Genomic DNA, 13,244 nt, shown 5'->3' with positions numbered 1-13,244 from the left:
GAAAGGAAATCTCCAGTGAAGTGATAAAGTGCATGAATGATAAGTCGGGATTAGATTTCACAAACTTGGTGGCCATTTGTACTGATGGTGCTCCAGCTATGTGCCAAAAAAATGTTGGAGCAGTTACTCTTCTTGAAGAATTTATCGGGAGAGAAATAACCAAACATCACTGGATTATACATCAGCAGGTTTTTTGTAGCAAAGTCTTAAAATTTGAGCATGTAATGTCAGTGGTAGTTTCCATTGTAAACTACATCCGTTCTAGAGGACTAAAACATAGGACATTTCGAGCCTTTCTTGACGGGGTAGACACCGAGTGCAATGACTTAATCTACCATACAGAAATGAGGTGATTGAGTCGAGGAAGAGTGCTCCAGCGTTTCGTTGCTTTGAAAGAGGAGGTAGCAAAATTCCTAGAAAATGGGCCAATAAAATTCCCAGAGCTTGAAAATGAGTCCTGGAATCAAGATCTCTTTTTCTTTTGTGATATTACAGCACACCTGAATGATCTCAACATTCAACTTCAGGGAAAAAATCAACTTATCTTTCAAATGTGTGCAGCAGTGAAAGCTTTCAAAATGAAATTGAAACTTTTCAGAAGTCAGCTGTCAAAAGGTGAAATGTGTCACTTTCCCACTTGTGCACAGCGTATCCCTCAGCACAAACACGCCGAGTTAGGAGAAAAATATGCAAAGCACATCATTCTTTTGATTGAAGAATTTGACAGAAGACTTACTTTGTCTAAAGAAGAAGACGTCCAGTTGAAGCTGATTGAAGATCCCTTTTCTGTGGCTCCAGAGGAAGTGCCACTAGATTTGCAGTTGGAGGTTACTGAACGTCAGTGTTCGGCAGTTTACCGAAATAAGCACAGAGAAAGCAGCTTGCGGCACTTCTACAAAAGTCTGGACAATGAAGTTGCACTGAAAACGTTCAGCATTTTTGGACGCACTTACATATGTGAACAAACATTTTCCATCATGAACATGAATAAAAACAAGCAACGTTCTTCTCTGACTGACGACCATTTGGAAGACATTATGAAAATATCCACTTCAAATATGACCCCCGAATGCAACAAGCTTGTTGCCGAAAAGAGATGTAATATTTCTCATTAAATTTGCAAGGTAATTATGAAAAGTACAAATGTTTTCTTTCAATGGAACAGATGTTTTTCATTTTTCCATGATTAATAAAAAAAATTAAAATAATTTAAAAAATTGTTTGATTTAATTGAAAAATTCTTAATAAAGTATCACACACCCTCCCCCCCAAACCTTAGCTGTTTCGGCGGCGCGGTGCTGGGGAAGGAGGGTTTGTTTCCGCGGGGCTCGGTGGTGCTGGGGGGGGGGGGGTGTTTCCGCGGGGTCGGGGGGTTTCGGCCCTCAGCTGTTTTCTTTGGAGTAATATGGCCCTCGCCGTTTTACGAGTTGTGCAGGCCTGTTTTAAAGCTTACTTTAGTAATTGTATCGTTCTCAGTGCTCACTTTCTTGAAAATTTGCTGTTCTCTACTAAGGTTTTTTGCTAAACTGGCTGCTTTAATTATTTTTTCATTTGGGCTCAAGTTGGCGAGATTGGGATGTTTAGTTTCAAAGTGCCACCTAAGGTTGTATTCTTTCAGAACGGCTAACGTTTTGCGACACACGAAGCACAATATTTTGTCTTTGGAAATAGTACATAAGTATTTATTCGTCCATTCAGTGTTGAAAACTCTGTGCTCTGATTCTATTTTTCTCTTTTTCTTTTCACTCATGGTATCCATTATGAAGCTCAAGATTTTGTTGAATAAATTCACACACAAGGGAAACACTCACAGTCACACACAAAGAGAAGAGATATCTCATGGCGCATGGCACACTAGCAAGGCACTGACGGCGTGTGGAACCCTGTAGGTCCAGTCAATCAATGCAGTTGTAGATAACTCTCTGTATTATGCATTTTTGTATAACTTTTATATGACTTTGTACTGAACCTTGGTACTATGTTATAGCGGGCTCCTAAGATAGTATAATTAAGGTAAAAGAAAAATTTCTTCTGTGCAAATTTTTGAAGCAGAGTTCAAATTTGTGTGCCATGAGGCAAATGTGCCCAAGTGAGTAAAATGCTTATACATTTAAAAAGTTTTAATTTGCAATTTGTGTCAATTTATATGGGTTTTCAGATAGAGACATCATAAGTAAAAAAAAGAAAAACAAAAGTTTGTGTTTTAAATTGAAAATTTTCCTAAAAAATATCAATAAATGATTATCAGCCAAGAATAAGATATGTAATTACAAATGCATTTTAATTTCTTTATTGGTCGAAATGTCAAAGACTGCTAAACTAACCTTACTGTTTTTCCCTGCGATCTTTTTCATTTGCCCATTCAATATAAACTCTGTCCAAATCTATCAGTCCTCAATCCAGCTGGTAACTCTTAATACACATCAGCACCCCACATAGAACACCCCACTTGCTAGTTTCTCAATACACACAGATTTCTCCTCTCTCCCTCCCAGTGCCCTTCCGCACAGCCCCACCACCACAACTAAACAATGCCCCACACAGACCCCCAGTGCCCTGACACACAGAGATCTCTGTCACTGCCCAGCACCCCCCAACACGCCCCCACTGCCTAGCACCCCAAAACACACAAACCTCCCCAACTGCCCAGCACCCTCCAGACCCTCACAGCCCAGCACTCCCCGCACAGCTCCCAGACACTCACTCCACCACACCCTTCCCCCTTCCCTGGCCGCACTCACCAGCCCTGCTGGGAGGTCTCTGGCTCCTAGGGTGAGAGCGGCAAGGGGAGTCTCCAGTGGTGAGCGGGAGCCGGTTCGCGGGAACCGGTTGTTAAATTTAGAAGCCGTTTTAGAACTAGTTGTCCTGCGCGGGACCGGTTCTAAAAGGGCTTCTACATTTAACAACCGGTAAGTTGAAGTGACCAGGACCGTAGCTGGGGGGAGCAGAGGGAGCGGCTGCTCCCCGTGAGCACATTATCCAAAAGTGGCGCCTTAGGAGCCGACCCTATGGGTGCTCCAGCTCTCCGCCCCGCTCCCCGGCCCCAGCTCACCTCCGCTCCGCCTCTGCCTCTGAACACTCTGCCCCACTTCTCCCCCCCCCCGCTTCCCGCGAATCAGCTGTTCGCGCGGGAAGCCTGGGAGGGCAGAGAAGCAAGCGGCGGCTTCGCGCTCAAGCCCAGGGAGGCAGAGACGGAGCGGAGGTGAGCTGGGGTGGGGGGAGCCGTCCGCGCCACAGCAGGTAACCCGGGGGGAGGGGCGCCCAGGGGAACCGCTCCCCGCCCCAGCTCACCTCCGCTCCGCCTCCCTGGGCCTGAGCGCGAAGCCACCGCTTGCTTCTCAGCCCTCCCAGGCTTCCTGCACGAACAGCTGATTCGTGGGAAGCGGGGGGGCTGCAAACTCCGACTGACCCGATGCTCCAGGCACTGCGCGGTGGCAGCATGGCCCGGCTCCAGCAGAGCGGCGCGGCTGTAGCACCGGCAGCCACCTCCAGGCAGCGCGGTAAGGGAGCCGGGAGGGGGTGTTGGATAGAGGGCGGGGGAGTTCAGGGAGGTGGGGGGGTGGATAGGGGTCAGGGCGGTCAGATGGCAGGGAACAGGGGGATTGAATGGGGGCAAGGGTCCCGCGGAACAGTCAGGAAGGAGCAGTGGTTGGATGGGGTGGTGGGAGGCAGTCAAGGGCAGGGGTTCCAAGGGTGGTCAGGGGACAGGGAGAAGGGGTGTTTGGATGGGGAATCAGGAGAGGAGTTGGATGGGGCGATGGAGGGCAGTCAGGGGACAGGGAAGGGGGTGGATGGAGCAGGGGTCCCGGGGGGGGCATCAAGGAACGCGGGGGGTTGGATGGGGCAGGAGTCCCGGGGGGGTGGGCCAAAAAGCGCTCAGGATGGGGGCGGTGGCTGAGCCCTGTGTCCCGCTGGGGGGGGTGAGGGCTCCGTGCCCGTGTCCCGCTTGGGGCAGTGGGGAGGGGCAGCGGCGCGCGCGGGCTCCGTGTCCTGCTTGGGGCCGGGGGGGGGGGTGGAGGCATGGCGGCGCGCAAGGGCTCCATCCCTGTGTCCCGCTTGGGGCGGGGGGGTGGAGGCGTAGCAGCGTGCGAGGGCTCCATCCCCGTGTCCCGTTTGGTGCGGGGGTGGGTGGAGGTGCGGCGGCGCGCAAGGGCTCCATCCCCGTGTCCCACTTGGGGCGGGGGGGGTGGAGGCATGCCGGCACGTGAGGGCTCCATCCCCGTGTCCCGCTTGGGGCGGGGGCGGGTGCAGGCGTGGCGGCGCGCGAGGGCTCCATCCCCGTGTCCCGCTTGGGGCAGGGGCGGGTGGAGGCGCGGCGGTGGGCGAGGGCTCCATCCCCGTGTCCCGCTTGCGGCGCGGGGGGTGGTGGAGGCGTGGCGGCGCGTGAGGGCTCCATCCCCGTGTCCCGTTTGGGGTGGCGGGGGTGGAGGCATGGCAGCGCGCGAGGGCTCCATCCCAGTGTCCCGCTTGGGGCGGGGGCAGGGGTGGGTGGAGGTGCGGCGGCGCGCGAGTGCTCCATCCCCGTGACCCGCTTTGGGCGGGGGCGGGTGGAGGCGCGGCGGCGCGCGAGGGCTCCATCCCCGTATCCCGCTTGGGGCGGGGGCAGGTGGAGGCGCAGCGGCGCGCGAGGGCTCCATCCCCGTGTCCCGCTTCGGGCGTGGGGGGTGGTGGAGGCGTGGCGGCACGCGAGGGCTCCATCCCCATGTCCCGCTTGGGGCGCGTGGGGCGTGGAGGCGTGGCAGCGCGCGAGGGCTCCATCCCCGTGTCCCGCTTGGGGCTTGGGGCGGGTGGAGGCGCGGCGGCGCGCGAGGGCTCCATCCCCGTGTCCCGCTTGGGGCTTGGGGCGGGTGGAGGCGCGGCGGTGCACGAGGGCTCCATCCCCATGTCCCGCTTAGGGCGGGGGCGGGTGGTGGAGGCGTGGCGGCACGCGAGGGCTCCATCCCCATGTCCCGCTTGGGGCGCGTGGGGCGTGGAGGCGTGGCAGCGCGCGAGGGCTCCATCCCCGTGTCCCGCTTGGGGCTTGGGGCGGGTGGAGGCGCGGCGGCGCGCGAGGGCTCCATCCCCGTGTCCCGCTTGGGGCTTGGGGCGGGTGGAGGCGCGGCGGTGCACGAGGGCTCCATCCCCATGTCCCGCTTAGGGCGGGGGCGGGTGGAGGCGTGGCAGTGCGCGAGGGCTCCATTCCCGTGTCCCGCTTGGGACTTGGGGCGGGTGGAGGTGCGGCGGTGCACGAGGGTTCCATCCCCATGTCCCGCTTAGGGCGGGGGCGGGTGGAGGTGCGGCGGCACGCGAGGGCTCCATTCCCGTGTCCCGCTTGGGGCGCGGTGGGGGGGTTGAGGCGTGGCGGCACGCGAGGGCTCCATCCCCGTGTCCCGCTTGGGGCGGGTGGAGGCGCGGCGGTGCACGAGGGCTCCATCCCTGTGTCCCACTTAGGGCGGGGGCGGGTGGAGGCGCGGCGGTGCACGAGGGCTCCATCACCGTGTCCCACTTAGGGAGGGGGCGGGTGGAGGTGCGGCGGCACGCGAGGGCTCCATCCCCGTGTCCCGCTTGGAGCGCGGGGGGGGGGAGGGGGGGGGAGTTGAGGCGTGGCGGCACGTGAGGGCTCCATCCCCGTGTCCTGCTTGGGGCGGGGGTGGGGCCGGCAGCGCGCGAGGGCTCCGTGCCCGTGTCCTGCTTGGGGCAGGGGGGCCGGTGGCGCGCGAGGGCGCAAAAATATCCTTGCGCCGGCATCGGGTCAGGGGGGGGGCACCTGAAAGCCCCGCCACCGCAGGTCTGATTGGGCTGGACTCAGCCGCCCGCATTGCTGGCTCCTGTTGACGGGCAGGCACGCCGCCGTGGGCCGTATGTTGTGCAGGCCTGCTATATGGCATGAACCTGTTAGTCCCTCGTAGATTCGTCCACACTGCATCTACTTCTGCTGTCAAACCTTCTCGTGGCTCCGTAGCATGAGAGGGCTAATGCACAGATTCCATCTCTTCCTACAAGGTCACAAAGAATGTATCAGAGATCGGAGGCTAATCAGAAGAAAGGGAAAAGGTCAATAATGCCATGTCTGATGTAATGAACCAGCTGTCTTGCAACTCATCCTGTTATGGAAGGAAGACAGAGAAGTGAGAAAAATGAGATTGCAAGGTGCCCCAGACATATATATGGGGCACTGCCAGTTGTGAGAATATGGGACTGAGCAACGCTTTGCAATCTCAGTTCAACAAGTCAACAAAACTTACCTCAGCAAAGATGGCAACTGAGGTGAGCGTGTGCTTCTTCCTTCCCCACTTGGGCATTGGGCCTGAAATCCTTCCCTCTCTCATGTGGGGCTATGCAACATAAATACCCATGAGTAACAGGGACAGCAAGCTCTACAGAGCAAATCCGTACGGCAGATAGTAGAAAAAATAGCTTATACTATCTATCTATCTGTCTATCTATCATTACATGTTAATTCACTTACAGCATCTAGGCCTCCCCATTGTAGCTGGATGGCTCACAGTCAGAAGCTGGGATGTATCTGTTGAGGGGTTGGATTGTAGGATGAGAGTCCATGCATAGGCTCAGGCCAATGTCTTCCTATGTCACTGTCCAAAGTCTGGCACTAACATTTATATTCAGGCATCTAAACGAGTGGATTGATTTTCAGAGGAGCTGAACAGCCACGGCTTCGGCAGATTCGAGTGAGAAGTTCTTGGTATTCAGCATTTGAGAAAGGTCAGGCCATTTATTTAGGTGCCTGAGTGTGGCATTGCAGCCGCTGCCATGGGTCGTTTACAATGAATACGGAATCAACATCATCTCGGCACGACAACCAAGTTCAGGATCTAATCGAGCTGTATCCTCTCTGTACTGCTGTACGGTTGCGAAACATTGGGACTGCGCCACTCAGAGTGGGCAAAGCTGGAGGCTTTCCACATAAAATGCCAACGTTGTATATTGGGCATAGAGTGGAAGGACTTCATTTGTAAAGCAGATGTTTATGGTCGCTCCGGTCTACAGACTACTGGGGCCATTGTCTGCAGATGGCGTCTTATGCTTTTCAGACATGTCACGAGTATGCCACAAGATGTTCCGGCGAATGCCGTTCTCTGAGTGGCTCGTAACATCCGAGAGACAATTCCACCAATCAAGGGGTGCAGGCAGCCCAAAGGCAGGCCCCCTATTACATGGGTGCCTCAAGTCTATTCCGACGTTGGGCTCTCGGCCCGTCAAGCACAGGAACGGATCAATGGTGAACAATTGCTACGGCCGACCGTTCGGCTAAGCGTTGAAGAAGAAGTATGGATTTAGGTATCTAACTATTGACATCCATGTTTGAAAGTGCTGGCCCAAGTGTCTAAAGAAAAGTGAGATTATATAATGTCAATGGATGGAGAGATGAAGGGTTTTATTTAACTGTCCAAGGGGAACTAGAGGCCTGGATCATACGAACAGCCATATTCGATCAGACCAGTGGTCCATCTAGCCCAGCATTCCATCTTTGGATCGGAGGCTAATCAGAAGAAAGGGAAAAGGTCATTAATGCCGTGGCTGATGTAATGAACCAGCTATCTTGCAACTCGTTCCATTATGGAAGGAAGACAGAGACGTGAGAGCAAATGCCCTTGGTTTTACACTAACAGTCTTGTCACCTTTTTGTTTAGCTGGAGCCAGTAGCCGTCATTCTGCTGAGTACTGGGGTCACTTAAACTCATCCCCAGCTGCCTACATCTCATGGGGAACAATGCAGGTAATTACCACAGGATCATGCAGGCACTGGCTTCGGGGCTGGGGTAGTGGCTCAGCTGACCTCCTCCAGTCACCAACTTCTCTGTGGGAACTCAGGGCCCTCCTGAGTCCCATCGGTGGCTTTGGGAAAGGTCCGGGCCACCCAAGAGATCTCTGTCAGGAGCATTTTCCCTCTCCTCCTGGCCAGTCAAGCAGCAGAACAGGTTCCTAAATCTAGCTCCTAGGGTCTGAGGTGACTGGTTTCTGCCACCATCCCGAACTTGCTGAATGGCCCGTGAGACACTGACACGGACAGAGGAATCCGGATCTTGCTGCAGGCCACTGAGAGCTGAGACAGAGAGGAAGCTCAGGTCAAAACACATATTGTATTAGCATGCCCTAGCACCTGCACCATGGGCCTCTGTATCTTCCACAGGGGCGGCTCTATGTTTTTTGCCACCCCAAGCACGGCAATCAGGCGGCCTTTGGTGGCATGCCTGCGGGCGGTCCGCTGGTCACACAGATTCAGCGGCGTTTCTGTTGGTGATCTGCTGGTCCCGCGCCTTCAGTGTACCTGCTGCCGAATTGCCGCCGAAGCTGCGGGACTGGCGGTCCTCCCGCAGGCATGCCGCCGAAGGCTGCCTGACTGCCGCCCTCACAGGGACCGGCACGCCGCCCCCCCGAGGCTTGCCGTCCCAGGTACGCACTTGCTGCGCTGGTGCCTGGAGCCGCCCCTGATCTTCCACAGCAACTAACTCCTCCCAGATGCTCTGGACCCACCAGGGCTATCAGTGTCATCGCCAGATGATAACCGCTTAAGTCCTCTGCCCTTGGCAGCCCATCTTCCACTGCATTCTGGGGCATCCACCTCCTTAGCACCATCTCCCTGACACATGCCAGGGCCTCTCACCCTGCCTGGCATTTACTTTCTCCTGGTAAAACCTTCTGGCACCTGGAGATGGAAGTGATGCCTGACATCAGAGAAAACAAAGCTGGGACTGATGTCCAGGCTCTCTCAACAGCTACCTCTGGCCACGTCTAAATTGAACTCAATGCAGCAGCATGGCGGGGGAGTTGCACTTTTCCTGGACTGGTTCACAAGTGGGAGGGATAGCTCAGTGGTTCGAGCATTGGCCTGCTAAACCCAGGGTTGTGAGTTCAATCCTTGAGGGGGCCATTTAGGGAACTGGGGTTTAAAAAACAAACAAACACTATCTGGGGATTGGTCCTGCTTTGAGCAGGGGGTTGGATTAGGTGATCTCCTGAGGTCCCTTCCAACCCTGATATCCTACAAGGAGCATGAGCTCTCCTTCCACATGCAAACACAGCCATGTGGCAACTACTTACACTGAAGTATCAGCTCCTTCTCTTGCCTGACCATGGCGGGCTCTGAGCTTTGAACAGTGCAACCTGGAACGTACAATGGAAATGAATCTTGCAGGAGTTTTCACCTCCCCTGGGGCTACCTTTTAAAAAATGTCAGTCTTTCCAACAAGCAAAACAGCTTTCAAGTGGTCCCTGGGATAATCAGACAAGTCCACAAGCTCCAAGACAAAGAGGCTCATGTCTTGGAAGATACAGAGAGCCTGATTGCCAGTGGCTATGGTATTGCTGCAGTCCCACAGGGATTCCAGTCGGTGGAGCTGGAGGGTAGGGTTGTAATTTGCTCCAGGCCTTTTGATATAATCCCCAGCCCAACTGCCTCAAGGGCAGGAAATCTAGACATTAGGATCCCAGGGGGTTAATTCTTGCTGCTAGTGCCCTCCAAGCGGAACACGGGACAACCTCTCAGATAGAAGTTACTTAAGAAAAGTCGTGGTTACCGATAAAGATGGCTGCTGCCCGTCGTATTGGAGCCTGGGGGCTTTGGAGGTGATCCAGACATTGGAGCAAGATGTCAGATACGCTCTTGAGCTTCAGCACCTAGGAATAGAAACCAAAGAAGCTTCTTGTTGCTGGGGCCGCAGGGTGAGGAGAAGAGAGATTTCATCTCCAGGTAGCTGCTTGGCTTGGAGGGGTGGGAAGAATGCAGCTCCCATCTCCATGTATCCTGGGGGCGACCATCTACATGCCAGGGAGTCATTAAATGACCATTTCAAAGTGTCACCAGACACATTGCTGGTGTCTGAGCTGCTGGCACTGCAGGGCTGGAGCCTGGCACTAGAGAACACTGAAGCCCGGCTGTATGGGCTTCATCTGGGGAGGACATTAGAGAGGGTGCAGAGCATAGGAAATACGGTGCAGAAGTGGCCAATGAGCTGGGGTAAGGTGAAAAATGGGGACATCCAGTTTCCTGCAGGATTTGGAAGGCATTTTTGCCATCAACTGATTCTTTATGTTGTGAGCTTTCACCTCCGTACTGAACTCCTGGCCAGGTCTGGCTGTTCAGATCTGACAGGCACTGGGAGGAGTGGGGGAGCTGGGTGCTTCTAAGAGGAAGCCAGAGTGCAGTATGCTAGTACTAGACATGCAATCAGAGCAGTGAGTGAGGGAACACGTTTCCGGTCCCACCTCTAGAAGCAGCACTCACGAGAAGCCGATTGTTCACTTACAGAGTGCTGGCAGATCTTGTCCACCACCCGGGGATGGGTGTGCCAAGCCTTCTTGCTGTTAATCTGCTTAGGACAAGACCATCCCAGGAGCTGAAAACACCCAGCCAAGGCTTTCTGACACCTCTGCAACACAAAATGGGACAAGGAGAGTTTGCATCATGAGAAGAGCTAGAATCTGTGGTCACTCTGCAGTGAAAAGCCAGCTGAAATGATCAATGAGGGAAAGGAATGTGGGGGTCACATGGTATCCTGCTAACCCTTGGTGTCTCTTTGTTCCTATTAGTGGAGGCTCCTGGAGTTTGATCTTCATGGTGGCTGCAGTTCAGTGACTTAGGAAGTGGCTGCTGGGAGCCATAAAACATCTCCACTTGTGTGTCCATTGAAGGCCAGGGAACTTGCTTGGGTAAGTGGGTAGGGCTGAGATTTTTCACTTTTGGGAGGCGGCTCTGGAGACAGACCTAGCAGGAGAGCTGGAGCAGTCAGGGCCTGCTGCACAGGGAGCACATGGCAGCGGGACTCACCTTGCCCACGTCAGGGTCCTCGTCCTGTAAGTGAAGGAGCAGTGGGACCAGGCTGCGGGTCACTTCCTCCTGCAGCAGGGGCTTCTGCCTCCTCTTCACCGTGTTAAGCAACTCTGTAAAGAGCATGATGGCAGCAGAGCGCACCTGGGGTCTCACCTGTGATGGACACACAACCATGAGGGGATCTCACTGAGGGAGCTTCACACTCTCCTTACAGGGTGAGCTCGGCACAATGCAAACCACAGATAGGGGCCAGTCTGACTAATAACTCCATGGTCTGCCCACCAAGAGGGCACCCATTTGCAGAAAGGTTTGGGTAGAGGGGCAGACAACACAGGTTAGGACAGTGGTTCCTAAATTTCCCTGGAGGCCTCCTGTAAGTGCTGACTCCATCCACAGTGAAGGGCTCTTTGGAGGGTTTCTTTAATGGGTTCAACACTTTCATCGTTTCATAGCATTTAAGGGTCATTCATTCATCTAGACTCCAAAGCACAGGACATTACATTTCACCCCATGACCACTACATTGAGCATGTTAACTTGAGTTAGATTAAAGCAGATCAGTCCTCAGGAGACCAAACGGTTGCATGCCACACACAGAGAACACGAGAGACCAAGGTGTCACCAATGCCTGAGGCCCAGGCAATGGCTCGGAACTGATCAGGTCAGATATGCCACCACTACGACTCTAGAGTCACAACACTGCCTGGCTGGGGATGGGCAGGTCAAGAGACCCTGACTTACAGCATCGAATAAGGGGATTAGCTTCCTGGCCACGCTGGTGAGCTCACTCCCATTCAGGCTCTGCAGAAGGTTCTGAACAGCTGAGATGGCCTCCAGAATACTCCCATCATCCATCTCATCCGAACCCCAAAGGATGGCAGGCAGCAGGGCCTTGACTTGTTCCACCTACACACACACACACGGGGGGGCTCATCAGATCTCCCAGCCCTCCAGTGAGTACACGCCACAATGCCAGGGCTGTGTTTATTCTACCCCGTGGCACCAAGTCAGAAGCTCCGTCTCCACAGTCGGAGGCGTGGTGCTTTAGAATCGATGGGGATGCCTGACGAGGCAATCAGTGAATCCTAACCCTGTCCCGGGTCATTCTGGTGTAGAGTGGGCAAAGCTGTGGTTTGCTTCGGGGCTTTTCTCTCTTTTCTACGTTCTATTAATTATTATTATAGCAGATGCTGGCAGCAATCTCCATAGTTAAGGCTGGTACACAGTTTCCATTCTAGTTGCTCCTTTTGATACGCTCCTAAAAACATTCCCTTTTTGGATGGAAATGTTCCATGCTGTCTCCCCAGTCAATTGTGATTTTTTCCTGGGGTGGTTGCGTCTCTGAGCTGTAGGACAGTTTTTCCACTTACAAACAAACAAACGAAAACTTCTAGCCACCTTCTTTTCCCATGCAGACAATCCCCCAAAGGGTGAAACTTGGGGAAAAAATCAAACCTGGCCCATGGGGAGTCCTAGGTGAGAGCTGAACTCTCTGCAAAGTTTGAGAAACTTGGACCTGATAGGCAAGGCATTGAAATATCATTTGGGGGCAGGGCCACAAACACTCTTTAAGAGAGTGCTCTGCCTCTCTCAGGGCCAGAGACTTTGGGGCCAGCCAGCTCCATGCATTAATCAGATGCAGCGGAGGAGGAGAGAACTATTTTGGGCTGTCAGGAAGGAAGGGGAAGCAGGAGCAGGGGGGAGTGGCTCCTAGAGTATCCTGGGAGGGAAGGCAGGGGGAATCTGATGGGGGAAAAGGGCCTCCAGGGAGGAAGCCATGGGAAGCAGTCCTCCCCCAAGAGAACAAAGTACTCCACAGAGCCTGGGGGCAAAAAGCTTGCAGAAGGGGTGCCCAGGAAGGGGGCCAAAGTTAAGTTTTCTTATGTTTACTAAGGACAGGGTGGAACCTTTGTTGAGTGAGCTCAGAAGAGGAGATGTGGTAATGGCAGAAGATCCAGTTTCTGATTTTTAGTCCATTGGACACTGTCAGGTTTGATTCTGAGGGTTTTATCTTTGGCCTTCAAAGGCTTGTTTGTCTTAATAAATGAGCCTGAATAAGGGTGTTATTGAACGAGGTATTTGTGAAGTCAAGCCGAGGAGGGGAAAACTGAGGCAGTGCTGCAATGTTGGGTCTTGCCACTGGAGGGGGCGATGAGACAGGGCCCTGTGTGCTCGCTAAGGTCTTTAGACCAATCAAGGTCTTCCTTTGTGACAGCACCAGGAATGGTCTCTCCAAGAAGGAACAGGAATGCTGCTGGGGTAATTTGCATGGGGGAGAATTAGGGTTACCATACCTGAACTTTCAAAGAGAGGACACTCCATTGGGGGGGGGTAGCCCTGCCCCCTAGCCACTCCCTCCCACTTCCCACCTCCTGACAGCCCCCCAGAACCCTCGACCCATCTAACCCCCCCTGCTCCCTGTCCCTGACTGTCCCAACCCCTCTCCACATCCCTGCCCCCCTGACCGCCCCCCC

At 54.1% G+C, this 13,244-nt stretch overlaps 1 protein-coding gene across 6 annotated transcripts in view; it reads right to left on the bottom strand.

Moving 5' to 3' along the window:
• Window positions 1–5,629: 5,629 nt before the first annotated feature.
• Window positions 5,630–13,244, bottom strand: part of LOC128845524 (maestro heat-like repeat-containing protein family member 7) — a 28,192-nt gene continuing 20,577 nt past the window's right edge. The window contains exons 15-21 of one of the 6 annotated variants that reach the window (XR_008446666.1): window positions 11,512–11,676; window positions 10,769–10,924; window positions 10,248–10,370; window positions 9,519–9,618; window positions 6,449–7,480; window positions 6,225–6,314; window positions 5,630–6,083 (exon numbers count right to left, since the gene is read on the bottom strand). Coding sequence is in view for 3 of the 6 variants with exons in the window: in XM_054044306.1 (XP_053900281.1) it covers window positions 7,809–8,044; window positions 9,043–9,105; window positions 9,519–9,618; window positions 10,248–10,370; window positions 10,769–10,924; window positions 11,512–11,676 (843 nt within the window). In the remaining 3 variants the exon portion in view is untranslated. Of the gene's footprint in view, window positions 6,084–6,224; window positions 6,315–6,395; window positions 8,045–9,042; window positions 9,106–9,518; window positions 9,619–10,247; window positions 10,371–10,768; window positions 10,925–11,511; window positions 11,677–13,244 lie in introns of those variants that run through there. The other 5 variants (XR_008446667.1, XR_008446665.1, XM_054044306.1 and 2 more) reach the window with 5 other exon arrangements.

The sequence above is a fragment of the Malaclemys terrapin genome, chromosome 11 (assembly GCF_027887155.1).
Source record: "Malaclemys terrapin pileata isolate rMalTer1 chromosome 11, rMalTer1.hap1, whole genome shotgun sequence".
NCBI lineage: Eukaryota > Metazoa > Chordata > Testudines > Emydidae > Malaclemys > Malaclemys terrapin.
The sequence above is the reverse complement of the archived record's forward strand: the minus strand, read 5'-3'. Positions and strand labels throughout refer to the sequence as shown.